Genomic DNA, 27,748 nt, shown 5'->3' with positions numbered 1-27,748 from the left:
CCAGGATTCTCTGAGAAACTGCAGCCAATAAGATTTTTCTAGCACACAGTAGGATCACAATAAGTATGGTCAATGAATGAGCTTTTAATGTTTTCTCTCTGTGCAGTGTTACTAAAGAAATATTCTTCTCTGGCTTCAAATAAGGCAATACCTTTTTGAAGTATCAAAAATAAACCAATTCTTACAAGAAAACAAAAGAATACATGGAAGCTTTTATTAGCGAAACAAGTCCATTTATTATATTTCCGACAAGGCCTTTTTCTTGTATAAGGAAACAAACTATGGTACTATACAACATAACTTAGTTTTTTTTTAATATTTTCAGAAAGGAAACATTAGGAATTTAGGAAATTGAGTATTTCTGGAAGAATAACTACACGAAGTTACTTTTTCAAATTTAATCTAGTAACAGCTTGCCTCCCAGGTATATTACCCAGCATTTTTCCTCTTAATAAATCCATCAAGTATTAACCAACAAAGAACCACTTTTAGAAACTGAGGCAGAAAAGGTTTAAATAGGCAACAAGCAGTCTAAAATATTCAATCACATGTCCCTTTAACGAGGCAATTTATGTACATAATTAGGTATAAATTAATAGTTATGTTGATGAAGGTCCTAACAAAGGTCTGACTGCATCTCAAGTTCCAGTTGCACTCATATGGCTATAAAGGTAAACATCACAATGGAATTGGGCCTGTTTGACTAAGGAGAAAAAATTCAATATTGCACATTTTCTGTCATTAAAAACGAGGAGTATTAAGTCAGGGCCATCTTGGTTCTGAACCTCTCCATTTTTGTTGGAAGAAGACTTACCATTTCTTTGCTAAGTTCTAGCTCAACTTCTATTTCTTGGGCAGCTTCAGGGTGCCTCTCGCAGTAGTCAACAATAAATTTATAATGTTCTAATGATGTTGCCAAATTTTCTAGCTCTTTCTTGGGATCTGCAGTGATGATTTTGCCATAGAGACGGGCAACTCGAAACTTAGCTAACATGGCAGGGCGAAGGACATCTTCCCCTATGTGCTCAGGAAATACTTTATTTGGGTCTCTCAGGGAGTCTAAGAAGAGCTGGTAGTATTTCAATGCTGACTTATTAAGATTATTGATTTTTTTTACGATGTGTGAGTCAGGATCCCTCAGCTTGTCAGCTATGGCAACCTTCAAATCCATCATATCATAGTAAGCATGTGCAATTTCAAACTGAATCTGCCTGTTGACCAACAGATAATACTGTGGATTCAGGTCCACAATTAGGGGCTCTAGCATGGCTATTCTACGTTTATGCATCTTGCACCGTCTCTCCATGTCAGTTTCAAAGAATGCAAGCACCTTAAATAGGGCACTGTGGTCTTGGACAACTTCAATATGGTCAGTGACATAACCATCGATCTGAAAGAACTCTTTTGCCTCAAAAACATAATGCTGACCCGTTAAGAAAAGCTCTCTGGCTTCTTCAAAATCTAAAGGTCTCAAGTAGCTGACTTTCTCTTCCACTGCAGAGATGGCATCACACAGTTCACCGGTTCCAAACTGCACAGCTTTTTTCCTAACACTTTCTTCCTCATCTAGTTCTTTTTTCCTTAAAGCTCTAAGTTCAGATTGTTTATCAAGATCAAGCTCTCCTATGTTGTCCTGAAAGAAAAAAAAAATTATGGTTAAGGGGGACACTGATCTCATGCTGTCAATACCAAAGCAAACTTAAGAGTAAAGACAAGAAAATTCTTATTTCTCAGCCAATTATATTAAAAATGAAAGAGACTAGGAAAAAATAGGATAACCTGTTTACTCTTTTATTCTTTGGGAAACTAACTCAGTTATTCATTCGATAATATAAATGCATATGAGAGAACTGTAAGAGCTGTGAAACATTATACCCATATAATCCGTAATGTAGTTTAATATTAGAGTAGGACTGAAATCTACACACTAAAACACTACACAGAAACGCCATTAACAACATGAGTTCCCTTGTGGCCCAGTGGGTTAAGGATCTGGCATTGTCACTGCCGTGGCACAGGTTCAATCTCTGGCCCAGGAACTTCCATGTGCCAAGAGCCAGGGATCTGCATGGCCAAAAAAAAAAAAAAAAGATTAACAACATGATGCTTTCTGCTATGACAAGTTATTTAGTGAAATACAGAGAAATGCTTTGGGTCTCTTAAAGACACTAAAAAATATGGAGTTAAATCCTTTTTTTTTTTTTTTTTTTTTTTGTCTTTTTAGGGCCAAAACCGAGGCAAATGGAAGTTCCCAGGTTAGGAGTTAAATTAGAGCTGCAGCTGCCAGCCTATGTCACAACACAGGATCCAAGCCGTGTCTGCAACCTACACCACAGCTTGAAGCAATGCCAGATCCTTAACCCACTCAGTGAGGCCAGGGATGGAACCTGTGTCCCAACAGACACTAGTCGGATTTGTTTCCACTGAGCCACAACAGGAACTTTTCTTTTTTTTTTTTTCTTCTTTAGATGAGAGTTAAATCTGCCTTCATAGTTTCTCTCCCCTACCTCCTGGGGAAGGAAGGAAGAAATAGAGGGAGAGATGATTCTAAGATGGTTCAAGAGAGCAAGTTCATTCTCTTCCTCATGGACAGTAAAATTAAACCTCAGATTCCCTCGGTGCTCAACCCCAAGGCCTTCTTTTCATTTAACACTGTCTCTCTAGACCTGTATTGTTCAAAACAGTAGCCCTCTGCCATATGTGGACGGCTACTGAGCATCTGAAACATCCGAACTGAGATGTGATCAGTCTATGTAAAATAATACATGCCCAATCTCCAAGACTTGGTACAAAATAATTTAAAATCACTCCATAACTTTTTAGTATTGATGACACATAGAAATGACAATTTCTTATAATCTGTGTTAAAAAATATAAATTTCATCTGTTTTTCTTCTTTTCTAATGTAGCCACTAGAAAAGTTAAATTTATAATATGTAGCTGGTACCATCCAGACCTCAGCTCCAGACCCACAACTATAGCTCCTCATATGACGTCTCCTCTCAGAAGGCTCAGACACCTCATCTTCAACACATCCACAATGGAACTCTTACTCTTCAGCAAACAGGTTCCTATCCTAATGTTTTCATGCAGGACACTCCATTGATCTGGACAGCCAGCAACCAAGGAATCTCAGGCTCCCCCTTGACGTCACACTTGCAATCCATCACCAAGTCCTTTACGTGTTGCCTCCTAAATAACTCTCGAATCCACTTTTTTCCCCCTCCATCTCTTCGGCCACCATCCTAGACCAAGCTCCTTTCACATCTCACCTGAGCTGTTCCCATGGTCTTCAAATCGTCTCCCTCATCCACTCTTGCCTTCCCTCAATTCATTCTCCATTCTGCTACCTAAGTGATCGGTCAGCCCCTCAAGGTTTCCATTCATCAAGGCCCTGCCTGCTCCAGCCCCTTTCTAACTCTATCATATCACATGCTCTCTCACTCTGCTCCAGCCTCAGAGGCCTTTGTTCCTTCCCTTCTAACATGTGCCTGCTCCCTATGCCATAGAACTTTTAAATTTTAAACATGCTGTTTCAGCTCCTTGGAATGCCGTGCCTTCTTTTTCTCAGGTCTAGGTAATTCCTATTCATTCCCAGAGCTTCCTCAGATGTCACCTCCTTCTGTTAAGACTTCTCGTATCCTGTGTCTCTCCTTTGTGGAACTTACCCAAGGTGTATTTTCATATGAAGTAAAAAAGCAGCTCTATCTTTGTCATCATAGTACAATGATTAGCTGGCTGAAATAAATACTTAAATTTGTATGTGTTACTAAGCTTTCAGGTAAACAGATGATGAAAAGATGAAGTTAAAGTAACAAATCCAGATAAAGGAAAATCTGAGTAATTTAACAGCATAGCAACTAAGGAGGTGATAAGTTCTAGTGCCCACTCTGGAAAATATCAACTAAAGGAAGGGTAAGAGTTAAACCACCAGGTGTTTTGCTTGACACAATTACTGTAAATGCAGGCCAAAAGTCTCCAAATCTTGTTTACTTAATTTGCTTCCAGGTTGCTTGTTTACATGCTTCTATCCTGCTTTCTGAGCAGAAGAAAGGTGACAAGCTTTCTTGGTTGCCACTTCTCTAGACATAAAACTCCCTAGTTTTTCTCCTCACTTCTTTGTTTTCCAAATAGGCCTCATCTTTATCCTCCACCTCTGAAGTGCTCTCATCTTCGAAAGACCCCTCTTCAGGGGGTCTGTTTGGCTTTATTTTGTTTAGTAGTTTCACAAGGTTCTGTATTATTTACTAGTAAAAATGATTACACTTTAATGCACACAAACAGAAAAGAAGCAAAATAACTCCTCCAGGAAAGTCTTCTATGTATCTACACTTAGTATACTGTATCCACATGATTATTTTCCTCTGTAGTTTTCCCAGTTAGGAACCAGGATTCATTAAGTATGGATTAGTAGTAATAATGAAGTCCGCAATGCTAGTTAACATTTATATGAGGATTTAGCATTCTTCTGGGCCCTTTATGTTTAACTCTGTTTCTTTGTTTTTGGAGTTTTGGCTGCACCTGCAGCATGGGGACAAGGATTGAACCCGTGCTGCAGTTACAGCAATGCTGGATCCTTAACCCACTGCACCACACAGGAGGTTCCTATATCTTTAACTCTGACAGCAACACTATTAAGTAAAGTACTATTATTGCCTCCATCTTACTTGTGAGGAAACTGAGGCACAGAGAAGTTAATTACCATGAATACACAGCTACAAACTAGCAGGGCTGATTCCAGACATAATTATATATTTTTATACACATATTGTATAAATTACATAAAGATTAGTAGGAATTGTATCTTGCCATCAAGTTGCTCACAGTCTAAAAAGACATAAAGGAATAAGATAAGAATCTGAATAGGGAAAATTCAAAGCAGAATTTCAAGTGACTCATGGAGTTTAAAGGAGGGAGAAGACATCAGAAGGGAATGAAGAACTTATACATTCAACAATTTCTGTTGTGTCTGGAGATAATTATGAGTATGAGGCAGACTCTACCTCTCTTGGAGCTTATGCTCCATCCAAACGAAAAGTCTTGGAAGAAGAGCTGTTATTTGAGAGAGGCCTTGACTGATGAGTAAGATTTGAGAAGTAGAGATGGGGAGGGCAAGAAATTAATATTTATGAGAACATTCTGCATGCCTTGAATAATAAACATGCAGTAAGTCCAAAGAGCATACTCCACATTTTAAGCTTTTACTTACAGCCTCCTGATTTAAGAAAGAAAAGACCAGTTTTGACCGTATTACCTGCATGGAAAGTTGGGCATTCTGCATGAGAGTCAAACAATATTTGATCCAGCATCTTGCTATTTCTCCTTTTCTTTGATGATAAAGCTCTGGCACATCTCCTTCAGCTTCAGTAGCTAAAGTGATATAATGCGATTTGTATTAATAGTCACAACTATAATTTTCATTGTATACTACATTCTTTTCATATCACTTTTTCCTGATTATAAAAGTAACAGGTCCTCAATGAAACAGTGGGGAAAAAATACCCAAAATTCCTATCACTGAGAGGCAGTCACTGTTTTTTTTCCTTTTTTGGCCACTCTGTAGTGTATGGAGTTCCCAGGCCAGGCATCAGATCCAAGTCACAGCTGTGACCTACACCACAGCTGCAGCAATGCTGGCTCCTTTTAACTCACTTTACCCATATCATTATTAACTCTTTAACATCATTTTTTAAGGTATAGCATTATACACAATTTAAATAGAGGTCCCATATGCTATCTAATCATTCTTGTAATACTGGGCTCTTCTAATAAAGTTCCAATCCCTCTATTACAAACAATTCTAAAACAGGAAGATCTCTGTACATAAATCTGGATTTTAGATTACTTCTTTAGGACAAATTCCTAGAAGTGGAATTTATTAGGTCAGAGTTTACACCACTTTAAAAGCTCTTGATGCTGAGGAGTTCCCACTGTGGTGCAATGGGATGGGTAGCATCTTGGGACCACTGGGATGCAGGTTTGATCCCTGGCGCAACACAATGGATTGGGGATCCGGCATTGCTGCAGCTGTGGCTTAAGTCACAGCTGCAGCTCGGATGTGATCCTTGGCCCAGGAACTCCATATACTGTGGGGTGGTCAAAAAAGAAAAAAGAAAATGTTTGATACTTATTGCCAAATTATTTTCAACAAATACTCTAACCAACAGGATAGGAGGTAGGTCAATAAAGGCATTTTTAAAATATTGGATATTGTCAAATTTTTTTTTTTTTTTTTAGCTAAAGAGTAAAAACATCACTAGAAGTTTAGTTTTTATTAACTTTTTTTTGAACAAGTGCCTTTCAGACTTCAACCAATCACAATTCAATGTAATAAAGGGAACAAAACTAATTTGATAATACAATACACATTGCTCTAACTCACCATACCCTCTGTATTTTTTTTTGTTTTGTTTGGTTTTTTTTGTTTTTTTTTTTTTTAGGGCCAGACCTGCCGCATACAGAAATTCCCAGGCTGGGATCAAATCAATAGCTACAGCTGCCAGCCTACACCACAGCAACTTGGGACCTACACCAAGGCTCACTGCAACCCCAGATCCTTAACCCACTGAGCAAGGTCAGGGATTGAACCCGCAACCTCACGGATACTAGTCAGGTTTGTTACTGCTGCCACACCACGTGAACTTTACCCTCTGTATCCTGATCCCTAATGATAAACTGTCACTTCACTACAAAACTCATTAGAAACTAATGCAGTGTTTTCTGGTTTGGGAGGAATTGTTTTTGTTTGCCTTTTTAGGGCCGTACCCACACATATAGAGATTTCCAGGCTAGGGTCTAATTGGAGCTGTAGCTGTCGGCCTACACCACAGCCACAGCAACACCACATTCAAGCTGCATCTTCAACCTACACCACAGCTCACAACAACGCTGGATCCTTAACCCACTGAGGGAGGCCAGGGATCGAACCCACAACCTCATGGTTCCTAGTTGGATTCATTTCCGCTGCACCAGGACAGGAACTCCTCCCTAATACAGTTTTTAGGTTGAGATAACTGTGGCATATCACATTATCAGTTTCAGGTATGTAACAAAATGATCTGATATCTAAATATTGCAAAATGATCACCACAGTAAGTCTAGTTAGCATGTGTTAGTATACAGAAAAGTTTTTTCTTGTGTTAAGATCTACTCTGGGAGTTCCCGTCGTGACTCGGTGGTTAATGAATCTGACTAGGAACCATGAGGTTGCAGATTCAATCCCTGGCCTCGATCAGTGGGCTAAGGATCCGGCGTTGCCGTGAGCTGTGGTGTAGGTCGTAGATGTGGCTCGGATCTGGCGTGGGCCGGCAGCTACAGCTCCAACTGGACCCCTCGCCTGGGAACCTCCATATGCTGAGGGTGCGGTCCTAAAAAGACCAAAAAAAAATCTGTAAGATTCAAGTATGCAATCAGTACATTATCATTAATTATAATCACCATGCTGTACATGAAATCCCCATGACTGAGTTTTACGACCCCCTTTCACACACTTTTCCCACCTCCCACCACTGGCAAACACCAATGTGTGCTCTGTATCTGGGAGTTCTGCTTTTTTGTTTTGTTAGATTCTACATATAAGTTAAATCACATTGAATTTGCCTTTTTCTATTTGATTTCACTTAATATGATGCCCTTAAGGACGGTCCTTGTCATCAAAAATAGCAAGATTTTTTAACCACTGTTTTTTAGTTTATTTTGCCTATGTTCCCTCCTGGGAGTTTTATGGTAACTTGTCTTATGTCTAAGTTTTAAGCTATTTTGAGTTTATTTTTCTGCATGGTGTGAAAGTGTGTTCTAGTTTCATTGATTTACATGCAGCTGTCCAGTTTTCCCAGCACCACTTGCTGAAGAGACTCTTTTTCTCATTTTATATTCTTGCCTACTTTGTTGAAGATTAATTGACCACAGATGTCTGGGGTGTTTTTTCAATTTTATTGACGTATAGTTGATTTACAATGTTGTTAATTTCTGCTATAGAGCAAAGTGACTCAGTTATACATATAAATGTTCTTTTTCATATTCTTTTCCGTTATAGTTTATCACAGGATACTGAACATAGTTCCCCATGCTATACAGTAGGATCTTGTTGTTCATCCATCCTATAAGCACTAGTTTGCGTCTGCTAATCCCAAACTCCCAATCCTTCCATCCCCATTGGCAATCACAAGTTTGTTCTCTTTGTCTGAGTCTGTTTTGCTGATGTGTTCATTTATGTCTTTTTTTTTTTTTTTTTTTTAGCTTTTTAGGGCCGCACCTGAGGCATAAGGAGGCCTGCAGGCTAGGGGTCAAATCAGAGCTACAGTTGCTGGCTTACACCAGAGCCAGAGCAATGCAGGATCCCAGCTGCATCTGCGACCTACACCACAGCTCATGGCAACACCAGGTCCTTACCCCACTAAGTGAGGCCAGGATTCGAACCCGAGTCGTTATGGATGCTAGTCGGATTCATTAACCACTGAGCCACAACAGGAACTTCATCTGTGTCATATTTTAGATTCCACATATAAGTGATATCATATGGTATTCGTCTTTCTCTTTCTGACTTATATCACTAAGTATGATAATCTCTAGGTCCATCCATGTTGCTGCAAATGGCATTATTTCATTCCTTCTCATGGCTAATATTCCATTGTTTATAAGTACATCTTTATCCATTTATTTCATTTTCAGACTTCCCCACCCAACTCCAGAGAGCAGCAAAGGTCAGTTCAGTTGCTGTTCGGCTCAAGCAGAGGAACTATGAGTTATAGGCTTGGAACCATCTGCTGGGGTTTGAATGCCAGCTTTGTCCCTAATGATCTGTATGACATTGGGCAAGTTGTTGAACCACCCTGTGCTCAGTTTTCCCACCTGTAAAGTGCAGATAACAGGGACCATCTGACAGTGTAGCTAGTTCTAAGGATTTAATGAGAAAATGCCCCAGATGAACATGGAACCAGGTACGTATGGGTAATCAGCACCATTATTAATCAAATTAGAGAAAGGATTGCTCAAACAGGTTTTTAGAGCACTTTAAGAACATGTCTATACATAGATTCTTAGGAGGTGACTGAAAGCAGTTTCCCTTAATTGTTCCAACATTTGCTTTTATCACCTTTCCAAAGCTCTGATCTCTGTTAATGAAGAAACAGTGCTGAACAAGGTGAAGGGCAGCATAGCTGCTAACCCATTTGTCAAATGCTAATTCAGTAGAATCCAAATTGAAGTGGATTTCTCATGAATTAAAAGCAGGCCTAGAAAATCCATTTAGAAAAAAAAACAGGCTTGGGTAGAAAGCATCCCCCAAAATAATATTCAGAATGATGGAGGTAGCTCAATAAAAGGCCAATTATTTCATTTTGTAATAAGTCCCATGTTCAGTTTTACCAAAACACTGTTACATCTGTGGAAGGAATTCCTTTCTGCAAAAAGAGAAAAGTTTTTAAATTTTTCATGGATGGTTTAAGTTACTCTTTTCACTAGTACTTTTTTAAAATCCTTACATGTAACATAAGTAACATTTTCAGGCATCATGTTAGATTTAAGGCAATATTGCTATGAATCTGTGTGCACCCCTCTGCCTCTTTAATCTTCCTTTTATCATCAACACAGGTATGATACCCATGCCAAGTCCGGCAGGCACTACCCGTTTCTACAGGGAGAGAATCAAGTCGCTTGCCTTCCAAGCAACATGGAAGCACAGCAGTGATGTAAGTCACCTGCTGGTTGGTTTGTCTCCCTCAGATGAACATTTGGTTCAGTAGAAAAAGTGGGTTTTCATCTCAAATAGTAAAACCTTCTACCTGGATCCTCATATAAGGAAACAGTGTATAGTTGATTTTCATTGTTCATGGTAGTCAGGTTCTATCCAGTCACTGTGAACACTGAATTAGGGAATCCTAAAGCACCACTCCCACCAGGGGAAATAGGTTCCAATGAGTTTCTGGTCACAGTATTTTCACCAACTGATCAATATTTTGCATATATTTCTGTTTAAAGAGACCTTAATAAGTAATTATTCATTAGCATTGAACTCATGGCCAATAGCACTGCAGCATGTGGTTGAATGAAGCTTAGCTTAACACGGTATTTTCTCCAGAAGGCACATCACAGCGTTCATGTGCTTAGGAATACTAGACAGCGCCTCAGCACTACACTTGGGGGCCATTTTAAACAATAAAATCACCAACAAAATGCACAAAAGTGTGGAAAATGTAGCACTAAATAGACTGCAAAAAGGATACCTGTTTATATAGTATAAGAGCTGAAAGGGAAGGCAGAGCATTGCCTTGTTTAGCCTCAGCTAGGGATGTGCACTTCAGATGCCTCAAATTTTTCTGTCTGCAAATAACCACAGAAGGGCCTTGAGTACTGATTTTGGAGTTACAGGTAAATTGTAGCAAGTACGCAAATTCAAAAATATGGAATCCAACAAATAATGAGGATTGACTATACTTTGGAACCTGCACTTAAAGAGGAAATCCTTCATCTTTCCTTTTCAGAAATGGCTTATGGGTCTGGGTACTTCCTTAGGTTCTAGAAGCAAAAGTTACTGGATTGATACCTTACTAAAATGTGCTCAAGGGCCCTATTTAGGCATATTACTAATTTTGTAATAGTAGAAAATAACAATTTTGTTTTTGTTTTTTAGGGCTGCACCCACGGCATATGGAAGTTCCCAGTCTAGGGGTGGAATTGGAGCTACAACTGCCAGCCTGTGCCACACCAACACCAGATCCAGCTGCTTCTCCAAATTACACCAGAGCTCGCGGCAATGCCAGATCCTTAACCCACTGAGCAAGGCCAGGGATCAAACCCACAACCTCATGGTTCCTAGTCGGATTCGTTTCCTCTGTGCCACGAGCCACAATGGGAACTCCTAAATATGAATTATAGACAAAAGAACTATGTCAATGTTACATTTCCTATTCTATGATTAAGAAAATATTTTTAGGAAATACACGTTCAAGTATTAGAGATAAAAGAGCTTGATAAAGGCAATGTTCTCTCAAATGGTTCAGAAAGAAAAATAAAATGTGACTGCAGCTAAAGCAAATACTAAGTGAGTTAAGGATCTGGCATTGCTGTGGGCTGTGGTACAGGCTGTAGACATGACTCGGATCTGGCATTACTGTGGCAGAGGCTGGCAGCTGTACCTCCAATTGGACACCTATCCTGGGAACTTCCGTATGTCTCGGGTGCAGCCCTCAAAGGCAAAGAAAAAATTTGTGAATTTAGAAGAGCATATGGTAGTTCTTTGTTCTGGTTTTGAATTTCCTAAAGTTTAAAATTCAAAATTAAGATTTAAAAAAACTACACAGTGAAACATGCACACATAAACTTACTGTCTTCCATGGTTGAGATCTTTCCAGTTTGACCAAAAATGACATTAGCAGCTGATAAACAATGCCTGGCCTCCATAAAGCATTGCTGTTGAGGAAAAAAGAATAAATACAATTATCACACAGTCTTATTTAAGACACTTATATGAAGTCTTAATATGGGAAAACCTATAAAATTGGGTAAAAACCACCACTAAAGGAGACCCTGTATAGCTACTAGACAAGAAGGCATATAAGACATAGTATTATCTGGTTAAAAAATACCCTACCCTAAACATAAAAATAACAAAGTCTTTTTATTATTAATAACTCTTAATAATCCAAACAGGCTGAAAAACAACTGTTAATGGAAAGTTAGCTCTCCTCCAGTAATCAGCATATAAGAATGGCTAGCATTCTAGACCCAAACTGCCTCAGAGTCCACTTAGGTTCAGTCTAAATAGCCAGTTCTATGCATGATCAATTTTTAGACCACTGACATTTGGTCAGAGGACTTAAAGATTTTAATATTTTTTAGGTTTGGACATCCCTTTACATCCTACCACTCAAAGGCAAACAGGATACATTTTGACAGCAATTCCTGTCTTTTAAAATTTTTGGAACTTACATATAATGAGGCTTCCCAGCAAGTTTGAAGGGAACAGATTTCCGCAGATAAACTTTTTGGAATTGCTCTACTAACACAGTTGAAGGCTTCATAATTCAAACCTGAGCATAGTAAACTTCTCAAACACCTGAAGAAGCTCTCCGTGTTACTTAATCACTTTACATGTGTCATGTAAGTCACAGGACTACCCAGCAGAAGTACAAAGTTAAAGTCCAACTTTTAGTTGGAAGCCACCCTCATTAAATGTCTACTTCACATTAGTAACACCTGATTTTGCTAAGAGGATTTTTCATGGATGACTATGACTTTAATTCTCAGCATTAACTGTATCTCTCCATTAAGGCAAATTCAGAAGCCACCTTGAACATAGCTGGGTATCATGTATAGCATTAGCCCAGCAGTAACTACAGATCAAAACAGTACTGTTAAACCTCAAAAAGCAAAAGTTATGGTTTACATAAATAATTTTTAATTGCTGCTCTATAATCCTTTACCCATCATTATCACTTCAGCTTTGTCCGGATTGGTTATTTGCAAGCAACCACTGTTAGAAAACAGTGAGTGCCCTGTGCCCTCTAGGTGGCTGGTAAATGTGGGACTTTAGCACCTGCAAGGTAGGACTCACTCAGTAGCAAAACCTCATGGAACCAGATGAAGATGACAGTGATATAAAATGACAATTGCATTTTAAAAAAACATAGCTCAATTCTTTTTACAATCTAACTTAGCTAGTCATAACAAAATTTATAAACATTTTGCCAAAAATAAAAGCGCGGGGTGGGAGAGGTACTCATGAAATTTACTGCATGCTCTGCATTAAACAATGCTTAACAACTTTAAATTTTTAATTACACTTTAATAGCTAGATATCTTAGCACTATTAGAATCCATGGAGTTTTAAGTGTTAATTAAAACCACATTGAAAATGTAATTTTAAAGTTGCTAAACAAAACAAAGGGCCTATGGAAACTATTAAAACAAAATAGGTGCTACAAGCAGAAGCACCAGATAACACTTTTTGATGATGACCACAATGAAATGGATTCATGAGATTAAGATTTAACTGAATGCTCTGATATAGGCAGTAGCGTTACTTACACGCTTGATCTTAGACCAAAGTCCTAGAAGCGATGCTGCAGTCACCACAGCCCTTTCTCTCTTGCTAATAGCTTTTCTGAATGAAATTCTGTGGGACAATACTTTAAACATAGGGCGCATTTACAGAACCAGCACTAACAAAAAACTTAAAAACGATAAAGGCCCAGTAAAGATAAAGCAGCAGGTAACCAGAGATCTAAGAAGGGACTCTGATAAGCAAAGAATTATTAAAATTTCAGAGAGGCTTGTGAATCAAATACAAATAAAAGTAATTTCTATGGCTGAAACATCTTACTGAAGATTAACAGAAAAATCTGGCTGGGAAAGATGGTTTTAAAATGTTTTTAGTATTAAAACTCTTAAGGGCTAAAGGAATAAAAAGGCCAATTAAAAGTACACCAATATGATTCTGAATAATTGCAAAAACAATCAAGAAGCTCAAATTTGTCCCTGGGTGTGTAACACTTCAGAAAAAAAATAACATTCTCAACATAGAAAAGGTACAAATGAGTTAATTCTAAAGAATAACTGAAGGAGTTCCTGCTGTGGCTCAGCATTAATGAACCCAACTAGTATTTATGAGGATATGGATTCAATCCCTGATCCCTGGCCTTGCTCAGGGTGCTAAGGATCTGGTGTTGCCGTGAACTGTGGTGTAGGTGGCAGATGTAGCTCCGTTCCCATGTTGCTGTGGTGTAGGCTGGCAGCTCCAGCTCCAATCAGACCCCTTGCCTGGGAACCCTTGTGCCGTGGGTGTGGCCCTAAAAAGAAAAAGAAAAAAAAAAAAGTGCATCACATGCTTTTACCAAAGCCCACATTTAACAGTCAACTTCCTCAGACAAATTCTTTTAGTTACCAGATTACCACTGCATACAGATAAATCTACAAGATAAATTCTGCAATTTAAGATCTCACTAAAATAGGCTGCCTGTATCAAAATGGAATTGGTCTTAAGCCACATGAAACTTTAGGGGCTAGCAACATGTAGGACATGATAAAAACTATTTTCATATTCAAAAGGACTGATGCAACAAAAAACTACAAACTTTACTACAGAAAAGATATGGGCTGCATTTTTCTGTCCAGTTCATAAAATACAAGCTGTTTTCAACGGATGCATTTTCAAGGTATTTTTGGTTCTATGTTTTTACAGTATTGGTAGCTTTGTTAGATTACTATCTTGAGAAGCTTACCTTATTGATGTAAAATTGTGACAAGGTAGCAGCATTAATAGCCCACTCCATAGGATGGTATGCGTTGTGCTCAAGCTGGCGTTTTAGGGTACTGTGGCAATAATGAGCAGCCTTCTCAAACATTTCCATGTGCTGGTAGACTTGAGCCAGGTAATACAGGTTATGAGTATAAACCTTCTCAAATCTATGAAGGGAAAAACATTTTCACAACAGTTTATGATTTATAAGGAACTTTCATGCATGTTTCTCTTACTCGACCCACCAACTAGTATCTGTCTGACAGATAAGGAAACTGAGTCTCAGACTGAAGAGAGGAACATCTATGAAATGGCAAATGAGGGTTTTAATCCATGTCAGAATCTACATTCTATAACCTCCGAGCGCCTTGAAAGAGAAAACACTGTGCTTTTTTTGAACAATCGTCTTATCTACACAATGTGGAAATGCCTGTGAAGGCTGATTTCTACACCTACTCATCATTTTTTTTTTTTTTTTTTCCTGTCTTTTCAGGGCCACACCCACAGCATATGGAGGTTCCCAGGCTAGGGGTCGAATCAGAGGTACAGCTGCCAGTCTACACCACAGCCACACCAGATCTGAGCTGTGTCTGTGACCTACACCACAGTTCACAGCAAGGCTGGATCCTTAACCCACTGAGCAAGGCCAGGGATCGAACCCACAACCTCATGGTTCCTAGTCGGATTTGTTTCCTCTGCGCCACGACAGGAACTCCGTATACCTACTCACCTTTTTGATCTCTCTTGTTCAGCAAGTTTCTCTTCTTCAGAAAGAAAATGCTCAGTAGGATCAAGAGGAGGACTCCCAATCTGGAATAACAGAAAAACAAAACTCTAGAATTTTACTGTAAACACCAAGCGCCCTCCTCTGGAAGAACTAGAGAAATCAAATTTTTAAAAAAATTTTTTAATTTTCATTTTTTTCCTAGTTCACTTTCATGTTATCCAAGAAGTGGTTTTCTTTACAAAAAAATCTTGAAAGGGTCAAACAAAGGAGTTTGCCTACAAGCTCATACTTAAGATTTTAATGCTGTTGCAGGTAAACTTCAAGTATACTTAAAATCTACATACATCTAGAGATGTATAATTGTTTTAAGTCTTAATTTTATCTGGTAAAGAAAAGCTCTTTTTGGAGTTCCCGCTGTGGCTCTTGGCATTGCCGAGAGTTGTGCTGTAGGTCAAAGATGTGGCTCAGATCCCATGTTGTTGTAGCATAGCCCAGCAGCTGCAGCTCTAATTTAACCCCTAGCCTGGGAACTTCCATATGCTGCAGGCGTAGCCCTAAAAAGACCAAAAAAAAAAATTTTTTTAAACCCTTAAAATCCTACATAATCATGACAAATAACAAAAATGTAAATATCCTTGGAGTAATATCGTTTAAACTGACTGACAATGAAGACCAAAGTTTTAAATATTCTGGGCAGGACCAAGATGGCAGAGGAGTAATATGTGGCACTCACCTTATCCCAAAAAGGCATGAAAAAAAAACATCTACATGTAGAACAATTCACACAGAACATCTACTGAATGCTGGCAGAAGACTTAAACCTCCAAAAAGGGCAAGAAACTCCACATAACTGGGTTAAAAAAGGAAAAAAAAAGAAAAGGAATCAGGATGGGACCAGCACTCCTGAGAGGGAGCTATGAAAGAGGAAAGGAACCTGCACCCTGGGAGACTCCCTGACAGGGAGATCAGCCAAGACGGAGGGACCTCAAAGCCTTGGAGAAAAGAGCAGGAGCCGGACTGAGGAGGGCAAAGCAGAGACAGAGCCACAGAGACCACCAGTACCACTGCCCCCGGATACCACAGCCTGAGATGCTCAGGCACAGGCTAGGCACTCAGACTCAGGCTCCAGAGGTCAGTTTCAGGGAGAGGACTACAGTTGGCTGTGTGGTGACAGACTGGGGGGCTAGGGAGCATCATGCCAAGGGCTGGAGAGCAGAGCACCACAAGGGAACCAGGCCTGGCCCTGCAGGAAAAGCAAGGTGCCATTGCTGAGGAGAGTGAGAGGAGCAGCGGGACTGCCATAGGAATATCTTTCTCTGCCCCTGCATGTGTGTGGGCTCTCAGGTGGCGGGGTCAAACCACTGCAGTTGTCTCAGACTCCAGAGGTGGGTGTCGCCCACCACCACCAGGGGTCCATGAATGGGTACCACCTGTGCCCCCAGTCACCTCAGGGGTCAGTGCAGAGGAGGGCACTGCAACTGAGAGCCACCTATTGTTATCACTCTCTGGGAATGCACACACCCTGCCAAATGTTCTGGGTGCCGCCTACACCTGCCTAAAAATTACTGCCACTTCCCAGGGCCCTGGAGCCAGAAGCAGCCTGTGCCACCTCCCCAGGGACCTTTGCCACTGTCAATGGCCCAGCTACCAGGCACTGGCTACTAGCCCTGCCCAATGCCTCCATCTCCCTGAAAGCATGCACAGGCTATACCCAGGACACTCCCATCATAGGGATAACAACCCGCATACACTGAGGAATGAGCAAGTATCCAAAACAAAAGCAGCCCTCATGCCAAAATAGCCCACAAAAGCTACCCAGAGGTGCTCTCACATATAAATGGCGCTCAACACTCAGTAGTTGTTTTCCCTAAACTCACACAATAAAACTATAAGCAAAATGAAGCTCAGGAACCATTCCCAGTTAGAAGAACAGGAGAATTCTCCTGAAGGAGCAAATGATGAAATGGACCTCTGCAGTCTAACAGATACCAAGTTCAAAAATGAGATTGTGAAAATTCTGAAGGAATTAAGAGCAAATATGAAAAATTAAGACCAGATATGCAGATATGAAGAGTAATGCAGATTACTTTAGAAGGGAACTAGAAAATATAAGGAGCCAAGAAAAAAAATCAGGAAATTCATTTGCAGAGACACGGGCTGAGTTAAAGGCACCGAAGAGCATAATGAACAATGCAGAGGAATGAATAAATGACTTGGAAGTGGAATATTGGAAATCACCCAGTCAGGATGGCAGACAGAAAACCAAATTAAAAAAACCTGAAAACAATATAAGAGATCTATGGGATAATATAAATTGGGCCAATCTACACATAATAGGAATTCCATAAAGGAGAAGAAAAAAGGTGATTGAAAATATATTTGAAGAAATTATGACTGAAAACATTCCAAATCTAAAGAAAACAGATATCAAGATACAGGAAGCATAGAGGGCCCCCCAAAAGTTGAACCCAAACAGACCCACAGGAGGACATAATAAAAATGGCAAAAGTTAAAAATAAGGAGAGGTCCTAAAGGCAGCAAGAGAAAAAAAATTATAAGGGAACCCCCAGAAAGTTATCAGCTGATTTCTCTGCAGACACACTACAGGCCTGAAGAGGATGGCAAGATATATTCAAAGTTCTAAAAGGGAAAAATTTGCAGCCTAAAATACCCAGTAAGAGTATCATTTAAAATAGAAGAAATAAAGAATTTCCCCAACAAAAACTGAAAGAATACAGCAGTACTAACCACATTCTAAAAGAAACATTGAAAGGTCTCCTCTAAATATTAAGAAGATACAGGATGGAGAAAATCACTATTGGAAAGTAATCAATTAAATAAGCCAGTATACATATCTAAAAGAAAAAAACCTATTTGTAAGTGATGATAAACACAAAGAACAGTAAAAGAATAAACATGAAGATGTAAAAAAAAAAAAAAAAAAAAAAAAAGACACCAAAATCATAAAATTTTGGGGAAAAAAGAAAATCTAGGCTTTTTTTCCTTTTAGAACATGTTTGAGCCTATATGACTATCAGGCTAAAGCAAGCAGATATAGGAAGAGATTAACATACTTGAAAAACAGGGCAACCACAAATCAAAACCAAACAATATATTCACAAAAACTAAAAAGAGGACACAAGCATAAAATAAAATCATCCAGTCAAAAAAAGGAAGAAATGGGAGTTCCCGTTGTGGCTCAGTGGTTAACAAATCTGACATGAGGTTGAGGGTTCGATCCCTGGCCTTGCTCAGTAGGTTAAGGATCCAGCCTTGCTCTGAGCTGTGGTGTAGGTTGCAGATGCCGCTGGGATCCTACGTTGCTGCGGCCATGGTGTAGGCTGGCAGCTGTAGCTCCAATTCTACCCCTAGCCTGGGAACTTCCATATGCCACAGATGTGGCCCTAAAAACAAGCAAATAATAATTTCAGCTATTAGGTGACCACCCAGGCAGCTCTATAGGGAAGTCCCAAAGTATATCAGTATACTTTGGGAAAAGTCATATTATAATATGAGTGAGGAATTCCTTTTTTTTTTTTTTGGCTGCACCCATGGCATGTGGAAGTTCCTAAGCCAGGGATCGAACCTGAGCCACTACAATGACAACACTGGATCTTTAACCCAGTGTGCCATAAGGAAATTCTTAACATCAATTCTTGACTGGCTTCAATCAAAAATTAAAATTTATCTGACATGTAACATACCTCTTTCATATACTGATTATACAGAGCTTCTGATGATTCTAGATAAGCTTGTGCAGATTCAATTTCTTCTCTTTCGGACCACAAGATACCCAGGTTATTCTAGAAAACAGAAGAGAAATAATGACAATATAAATGTTCCAATAAAAGTGGTTTTTATAGTTTTGAAATTAATAATTACCTATCCAATAGTACTACAGTTTGATTAACAATGAATTAATTGGAGTTCCCATCATGGCTCAGCAGTAATGAACTCAACTAGTATCCAAGAGGATGCAGGTTCAATCCCTGGCCTCGATCAGTGGGTTAAGGATCCATCGCCATGAGTTGTGGTGTAGGTTGCAGATGTGGCTCGGTTCTGGTATTGCTGTGGCAAAGACCCCTAGCCTGGGAACTTCCATATGCTGCTGGTACCGCCCTGAGAAGACAAAAAAAACAAACAAATAATTAATTTTTCATAATACTAAGGTCCTTATGGCATGGTAGGCAGCCACTAAGATTCTCCAATGATTCCTGCCTCCTTGTGTTCATGCCCTGTATAATCTCTTCCCCTTAAGTCTGGGCTGGACTTAGTGACTTGCTTCTAACAAACTATGGCAAAAGTGATAGGTCTCCCCCAAGATTGGTTACAAAACACTGTGGTTCCATTTTGGATGCTCCCTTCCACTTGATCTTAGGGAAGCCAAATGCCATGTTCTGAGCCACCCTATGGACAGACAGAATCACTATCCACGGCAAGGAACTAAGGCCCTCAGACCCAACAGCCTGTGAGGAACAGAATCCTGCTAACAACCACGTGAGCAAGCTTGGAAGCAGATCCTCCCTGAGTTGAGCCTTCAGGTGCAGCCCCAGCAGGCCAAGAGACCTTGAGTCAGAGGCAACTAGTGAAGCCTGGATTCCTGTGATGACAAAAGTTTGCTGTTTGAAGCCGCTAAATTTGGGGTACAATGTTACATAGCAATAGATAACCAATATAGAGACAAAGATGAGCTACAAATTTACAATGTTTTCAAAACATCTACAATATCCTTCAGAAACCTCTTAGTATAATCAATTGTTACTACTGAGTTCAAGGGAGATGAGCTCTCCAACTCCAACAATTCAAATTCTATCACATGAAAAATCTGAAGGTGGTATATGCCTTTCCTCAGAAGTTAAGTCAGACTCCTAATGTTTATCATTTCAAACATTTCTTTGTATTTTCTAGAGTTCTTAAAAATATAGCCTTATAATTATATCCAATCAATAAAAAATATTCTTCCTTTGTAGTGTCTTTTCTTGTACTGATCACTTTCTTTTGATTTCCATAGACCAACTTCCTGCTGCTACCATGAAAGCCCTAAGAAGTTGCTTAGATTTAGGATTATACCCTAAATAACATTTTAAAAAGTAAACCAATTTGTTTGCTGCTACATGACTCTCTTATTAGGCTCTGCACAAGGGAAATTAGGCCTGTTTACATGGTCAGAACTGAGGACCAGCTCCCCTTTAGACGACAGGGTTAGTCTGCCTCCCAACCCTTTCAACAGTCTTTCAGGCACAGGGATACTTCTGAGGCTGGGCTTCTACCATATTTGCTTACTCCCCTAGGGAAGAGAACAGGAAAAGAAAAAAATGTTTTGTTTCTTTTTATTGCCATACCTGGAATCTGAGCTGCAGCTGCCAGCCTATACCACAGCCACAGCAACACAGGATCCCAGCCACATCGCCACCTACACCACAGCCAACACTGAGGCCTTAAGCCAGTGAGCAAGGCCAGGGATGGAACCTGCATCCTCACAGACCCTGTATCAGGTTCTTAACCTGCTGAACCACAACAGGAACCTCAGGAAACAAAGTTTTTAAAGCAAATTCTTCCTTATTTTTCTTTCTTCTGGCCATGCCCACGGCATGTGCCAGTCCCCAGGGCCAAGGATCAAACCCACGCCATAGCAGCAACCTGAGAGACGCAGTAGTGACAACACCTGACCTTGACCCACTGAGCCACAGAGGAACTCCAAAGCAAATTATCAACCTGGGGTCCTAGGACCTACAAGATACTCACAAAGACAATTCAAGGTCTATGAACATGGATGGGAAAACATTACAAACTTATATTCACCATGTCCTATAAAATTTAGCACTTTTTTTCAATTATGAATGCAGGAAACAAAACACAACCACATTATAGTAACCTGGAATTTTGTGGCCTATGGATATAGAAGTGAAAAACTTAAAATTGCAGATATCTCAAAATATCATTTATATTCATTAGTACTTTAAAATTATGGAAGTTATTAGACATAGATGTTATTATTTAATGTGTTAATAAGGAACCACATGTTACTATATCATACATTTGTAAAAAATTTATTTTTCTAAATTTTTGTAAACTTCTGTTATTGGTTTCTTTTGCAACCCTCCTTTTGTTTGTTTGTTTTGGATTTTTTTTGTTTTTTTTTTTGCTTTTTAGGGCTGTATCTACAGCAGATGGGGTTGAATCAGAGTTGCAGCTGTTGGCCTTTGACACAGCCACAGCAACATGGGATCCGAGCTACATCGGTGACCTACACCACAGCTCACAGCAATGCTGGATCCTTAACCCAGTGAGTGAGGCCAGGGATCAAACCTGCATTGTCTTGGATACTAGTCAGGTTTGTTACCACTGAACCACAACAGGAACTCCTATTTTATGCATTTAAAATCATTACTCTCTTTCCTGAAATATAGGCTTCACCAGACTGTTAAAGGGGCATGTGGCACAAAAAATGTTTAGAAATCCTGCAGTTTAAAGGTGACACGATCACTGCCCTGGAACACAGACCTCTAGTCTTATGACTTCACACAATATATCTATTCTATACTTTTTTTTCATCACTTTTTAAGGGCTCTGGCCCACTACTAATTTACTGACTATCCTGCCTTCCCAGCCTCAGAGAATATAATCTCCCTTAATATTCACTTCTTGAATTTAGAAATGAGTCCATATGTCACTTTTTCTCACTCCCTGGGTCAACTTATTTTTTTCAACAGTCTTTGAGATACTCCATTTGGCCATGAGACCAGTAAGCCCTAGCCCAGCATACTGTACCTAGCAACACAGACTAGAGATGTAGCTAGTACAAGGAACTGGTTAGCCACGTGTTTTCTATTTTGATGCATTTAGCCTGCTAAATTCTGGATAGGCTGTATCACAAAAAACAAGAACCCTGGTGTATGCTAAATCTTAAATCAAGTATGCACCCTAGAGTATGTCTAGAAATGAATAAGATTTGTCTTTTGAATTATAACCTATTGAGCTCCTGAAGTTAAGGACTGTGCAAGGGATCTATAACTTCTTTGATTTTTCAAAATTAATAGTGTTAATATTTTTTTTCAGTGTTTACTCCACAGAGGTAATGGCTGTCGACATTCTGCATGAAGTACTTTTAAAATATAAATCCTATATCAGAAAGTATTTTATCAGGTAGTTCCCTTCATGGCTCAACGGTTAACGAACCCGACTAGGATCCAAGAAAATGTTGGTTCGATCCCTGGCCTCGTTCAGTGGGTTAAGGAACTGGCACTGCTGTGAACTGTGGTGTAGGCTGCAGCCTCGGCTCAGATTTGGTGTTGCTGTGGCTGTGGTATAGGCCAGTGGCTGTGGTATAGGCCAGCAGCTGCAGCTCCAATTCAACCCTTAGCCTGGGAACTTCCATATGCTGTGGATTTGGCCCTAAAAAAAGCTAAAAAAAAAAAAAAAGTATTGTATCATTCACAGAGCATAATCATGTTCTTTTGGGGTACTAGAATAGGTTGGGGGAAAAAATTTAAATAGGTAAAAAAAGTACTACTGGTGAATTCTACCAAACATTTAAGGAAGAAATAATACCAACTCCACACAAATTCATCCAGAAAAGTGAAGTGGAAAGAACACTATCCATCTCATACTAAATCAAAGATATAACAAGAAAACAAAACTATAGACTGATAACCTTCATGAATAAAGATACCAAAAATATTAACAAACTTTTAGCAAATTCAGTCCAACAAAATATAGAGAGGATAATATTTTACCCAGGTTTAGCTCTATAAAAACTCCAACTGGAGTTTATCATGGGAAAGAAAGGCTGGTTTAACACAGGAAAATCAATGTAACTCACCATATTAACAAAGTAAAAGAAAAAACCCAAAACATTATCATCTCAGGAGCAGCAATGAAATAATGACGCTGAACGAAAGAAGTAGAACCAAAAAGAGTACACAGCTTACGATTCTATTACGAAATTACAGAAAATGCTGGAGAGGAGGGCAAGAAGAAGGGAGAGAGAATAAAGGATGGAAGGAGGGATTATAAAAGGGCTCAAGGTAACTTGTAGTGGTAACGAATATGTTCATTACCTTGATTGCAGTGACTGTTTCATGGGTATACAGAGATGCCAAAATTCATCAAACTGTATACTTTTTTTGTTGTTGACTTTAAGGGCTGCACCCACAGCATATGGAGGTTCCCAAGCTGGGGGTCAAAAGGGAACTGCAGCTGCCAGCCTACACCACAGCCACAGGAACGCCAGATCCGAGCCGCTGTCTGCAACCTACACCACAGCTCATGGCAACACCGGATCCTTAACCCACCAAGTGAGACCAGGGATCAAACCTGAGTTCTCATGGATGCTAGTCATTCGTTTCCTCTGAGCCCCAAGGGGAACTTCCCAAACTGTATACTTTAGATATGTGCAGTTTACTGTATGACAACTGTACCTCAATAAAGCTATAAACACACACAAAAGGTACTCCTTAAACATATGTATCCTGGCAGTAGGGAGAATAATTTACTAGTTTGTTAGGTAATTTTACTAAAGTGAAGCAGTTAAATTTCACTCAAGATGATAATGCAAGTGCGTATTGCTGACAGCAAAAACTAGAAAGAAAACCAGAGAAAAAACATTCTTGAACCCCCCAGGGGATAGAAAGAGATAGTCTCTCCTGATAATTTTTTTTTTTTTTTTGCTCTCCAGGGCCGCCCCTGCGGCATATGGAGGTTCCCAGGTTAAGGGCTGAATCAGAGTTGCAGCTGCCAGCCTACGCCAGAGCTCACTGCAATGCCAGATCCTTAACCCACTGACAGAGGCCAGCGATGGAACCTGTAACCTCAGGGTTCCTAGTTGATTCGTTTCTGCTACGCCATGACAGGAACTCCTCCCTTGATAATTTAAGTGGGTCCAAGTCCTGTGTATCCAGTTTCTCAGGAAGGAGACACCAGGTTGAAACAAAGCAGTCAGAATCTCATAAACTCCCAGGATCTGATATTTTCAAACTTCTCCTACATACACAGTCTTTTACCAAAATGGAACCACTCTACATAACTCCAAATATACCTTATAATCTTCTCCCTCCTCTTAATACTAATATTTTTGATTAACGAATATAAATCATTATTCATACTGTTCTTCTATTTGGATGTAGCAGTATTTATTTAACCGTATATCTACTCATTAATGTTTATTCTTGGTTTTTTGGTTTTTTTTTTTGTCTTTTTGCTATTTGGGCCACTCCCGCGGCATATGGAGGTTCCCGGGCTAGGGGTCGAATTGGAGCTGTAGCCACTGGCCTACGCCAGAGCCACAGCAACGCGGGATCCGAGCCGCGTCTGCAACCTACACCACAGCTCACGGCAACGCCGGTTCCTTCACCCACTGAGCAGGGGCAGGAACCGAACCCGCAACCTCATGGTTCCTAGTCGGATTCGTTAACCACTGCGCCACGACGGGAACTCCTATTCTTGTTTTTAAAATTAATGATGCTGTAGTAAACATCTATGTTAACATACCTTTGCATACCTGTCTCAATATTACTTTTGAATACTGAAATTTTTTTTTTGTCTTTTTAGGGCCACACCCAGAATATGGAAGTTCCCAGGCTAGGGGTCAAATAGGAACTGTAGCTGCTGGTCTACACCACAGCCACAGCAATGCAGGATCCTTAACCCACTGAGCAGTGCCAGGGATCGAACCCAAAACCTCATGGTTCCTAGTCAGATTCGTTTCCACTGCACAACGACAGGAACTCCCTGATGTGGAATTTTAAAATCAAAGTCTTGACTCAAGAGTTTTGATACCTACTTATCTCCAAAAATGTTCTATGCATTTATATTTCCACTAGCAATAATACTAATGGACAGTATCCACCTTCTCACAGTTTCTCCGACAATGAATATAATCAATACCTTTAATAAAATCTCTGCTGCAAATCTGATATAATTTCTCTAGCTCATTCTTTCAGTTTGCTTTATTATTAGATCAAATCTCATCATAAATAGCAAATAAATGAATAAAATACTACAGATTGGTGATGTCATTGGAATAAACCAACTGAAGAGTAGAGTTCAGAAACAGACTAGCACAAAGACTCTAATTAAGATACTATTGCTGTAACTCACAGGCTAGTTTTGGCACATTACTTTTTTTTTTTTAAGGGCTACACCTGCGGCACATGGAAGTTTGGGACCAGGGGTCAATTGGGAGCTGCAGCTGAGACCTACACCACAGCCATGGCAACATAGGATCTGAGCCACATCTGTGACCCACACTTCAGCTTGTGTCAATGCCAGATCCTCAACCCACCGAGTGAGGCCAGGGATCGAACTTGCATCCTCACAGAGACAATGCCGGTCTTCAACCCACTGAGCCACAACAGTGCATTCATTACTTTTCATATTTTTATGGTCACTTTTCTTTTTTCTTTCAGATAAACATATTCACTTTCCCAAGTTCCAAGAAAAAAGCCTATTGTGCTTTCAGCAGGAATTGCATCAGACCTATAAATGAGTATCAGGAAAGTGATATACTTAATCTTGCCACTGAGGAATGTGGTACATCACTCCTCCTAAGATTATCAGCTCTACTACCCCAATACTGCTCTTTGTGAATGCAATTTCTAAAAATAATATTTTGGGAGTTCCCCTTGTGGCTCAGCAGAAACACATCAGACCAGTATCCATGAGGATTCGGGTTCAATCCCTGGACTTGCTCAGTGGGTCGGGGATCCAGCATTGCCATGAGCTGTGGTGTGGGCCACAGATGTAGCTTGGATCTGGCGTTGCTGTGGCTGTGGTAGGCCGGCAGTTGTAGCTCTGATTCGACTTCTAGCCTGGCAACTTACATATACCGCAGGAGCGGCCATTAAAAAAAAAAAAAAAGACTTTAAAAAAAAGAGAGAGATCTTAGGCAGCCAAGCCAAATGGCTAAAGAAAATTTCAAATAATTGAGATATTGTTTGAATTCAACATCTTTTCGTTCCTGTTATTACATAGCTTTTAATTTAATGGGGCCATGATAACAGAATACAACCTATACAATTTCCTTTTTAATTCTGAGGCGTCTCTTTGAGATTTAGTTACCATATGATCAACTATGATAAATATTCTCTGAATCCCACATACCAGGAACTGTAAAGGTTTATGAGTTAACTTAAGCAAAGTACCTGACACAAGTAGTTCACACCCATTTGCATTTTGAACTGTTATGTTCCTAACGAGAATGTGAAATTTATTTAACAAGCCAAGTACCATATACATGGGAAACAATAAGTATCGTAAGAATTCAAAGGTAGGAGAAAGAGATCATTTTGGAACAAAATAATCCAAAAAACGTTACGAAAAACATGAGGTGAGTCTTGAGATGGGTTCTGAAGAATGGGCAGGCATTCCCTGGGAAGCAAATAAGTGACTGAAAAGAACAGAAACTGAAGATTTTAGATATTTTGTTTTAAATTAAGAAGGTACTCTGGGAGCTCCCGTTGTGGCGCAGTGGTTAACAAATCCGACGAGGAACCATGAGGTTGCGGGTTCAATCCTTGGCCTTGCTCAGTGGGTTAAGGAACCGGCGTTGCCGTGAGCTATGGTGTAGGTTGCAGACGCGGCTTGGATCTCCCGTTGCTGTGGCTCTGGCGTAGGCTGGCAGCTACAGCTCCGATTAGACCCCTAGCCTGGGAAACTCCATATGCCGCGGGAGCGGCCCAAGACATGGAAAAAAAAAAAAAGAAGGTACTCTGGTTATTCTTTACAATTTCCGTAAAACCTTAAATTAAGACATAAATTACTTGGGAATTTTTCATAATAGAACAGGATTCGGACTGGTGGGGAAAAGTTGGAAAGAGCATTTACGATGTAGGAGAATCTGGGGAACCAATGCGGGGACCACGACTACGTGAAGCAGCAAGTGAAGCTGGTGGAGTGGGTGATGGGCGTGGAGAAAGAGTTCGGAAGCCACTTATCGCGAAGCTTCGAAAACGCGGAGACAAATCGTGTCTTATTACGTTTGCCTTTGGTCTTGGCACGAGCTGGGACCCCTCTAAACCAAGTCGCCTACGGCCGACAGCAGCGGACGGGGAACGCTCTCACCTGAGCTTGGATGTAGAGGGAGACGCAGTCTTGCGACATTCGGTACTTGCGCAGTAGTCTCAGGCATTTCACCAGATGCTCCTCCCCCGCCGACAGCTCCTCCGTGTCGATGTGATTCACCCCGAGATGAAATTCAATAACTGCCCGCCTCACTGCCCCCAGGGCAATGGGGCCCTCGGCTTCCACCAATTCAGCCGGCAGTCCCAGGGTGTGGTCCCCCGTTCCCAAGCTGTCCTCGGCCTGAGGCCGGTCATCCTCGTCCTCAGGCGCGGGGCCCAGAAGGGCCTTAACCTCTTCCAGCAGCGCCCGAGCGTGGTATTTGGACTTGTACGGTTCCTTCTCTGGGTTTTTATGCAGTTCCACCCGCGACAGGGCCAGTGCGGCCTGGAATTTCTCACGAAGCTCGACCCACGGAGCATCCGCCATAGCGGCCTCTATAGCCTCGGTCTCCTCAATGTTTGCAATCGGGACTCCCGCCTTCTTTCAGCTTTGCGACACTTCACTTACGGCCCCTGACGGGCCTGCGCACTGCAAAACGGTACCCAATGACGTCCGCCAGGAACCGCAATATGCTTGGCAGTGACCAATGGGAAGGCGTGGTAGTCACTGTAGCAACTGTTGTCTTGGAAACGAAGCTGTCAAAGACAGTAGTCTCACCTCCAGCCCCGCCCTCTACGGTGGTGAGTTCATCTCTTGCTTGACCCTGTGAAGTTAATAAAAGTTAA

General features: G+C 40.4%; 1 protein-coding gene across 2 annotated transcripts; it reads right to left on the bottom strand.

The window, feature by feature from the left end:
* Nucleotides 1-211: 211 nt before the first annotated feature.
* KIFBP (kinesin family binding protein) lies at nucleotides 212-27,508 on the bottom strand. 2 transcript variants are annotated; one of them, XR_014828043.1, is made up of 7 exons: nucleotides 27,024-27,508; nucleotides 18,668-18,766; nucleotides 14,967-15,046; nucleotides 14,220-14,403; nucleotides 11,325-13,787; nucleotides 5,255-5,370; nucleotides 212-1,633 (listed from the first exon to the last, which is right to left on the bottom strand). XR_014828043.1 is itself a non-coding variant. In XM_001928810.8 (7 exons), the coding sequence occupies exons 1-7, from the start codon at nucleotides 27,447-27,449 to the stop codon at nucleotides 758-760; spliced, it is 1,866 nt and encodes a 621-aa protein (XP_001928845.3). In that variant the 5' UTR covers nucleotides 27,450-27,508; the 3' UTR covers nucleotides 212-757. The 2 variants fall into 2 exon arrangements, 1 of the variants encoding a protein (XP_001928845.3); XM_001928810.8 differs by having other exon boundaries at nucleotides 11,325-11,409.
* Nucleotides 27,509-27,748: the final 240 nt, after the last annotated feature.

Source organism: Sus scrofa, chromosome 14, assembly GCF_054392235.1.
Source record: "Sus scrofa isolate SSC_HxYL_T2T_F1_AM1 chromosome 14, Sscrofa_HxYL_maternal_Yorkshire_Landrace_v2.0, whole genome shotgun sequence".
In the NCBI taxonomy this organism is placed as follows: Eukaryota; Metazoa; Chordata; class Mammalia; order Artiodactyla; family Suidae; genus Sus; species Sus scrofa.
This window is presented reverse-complemented; position numbering and strand designations above follow the sequence as displayed.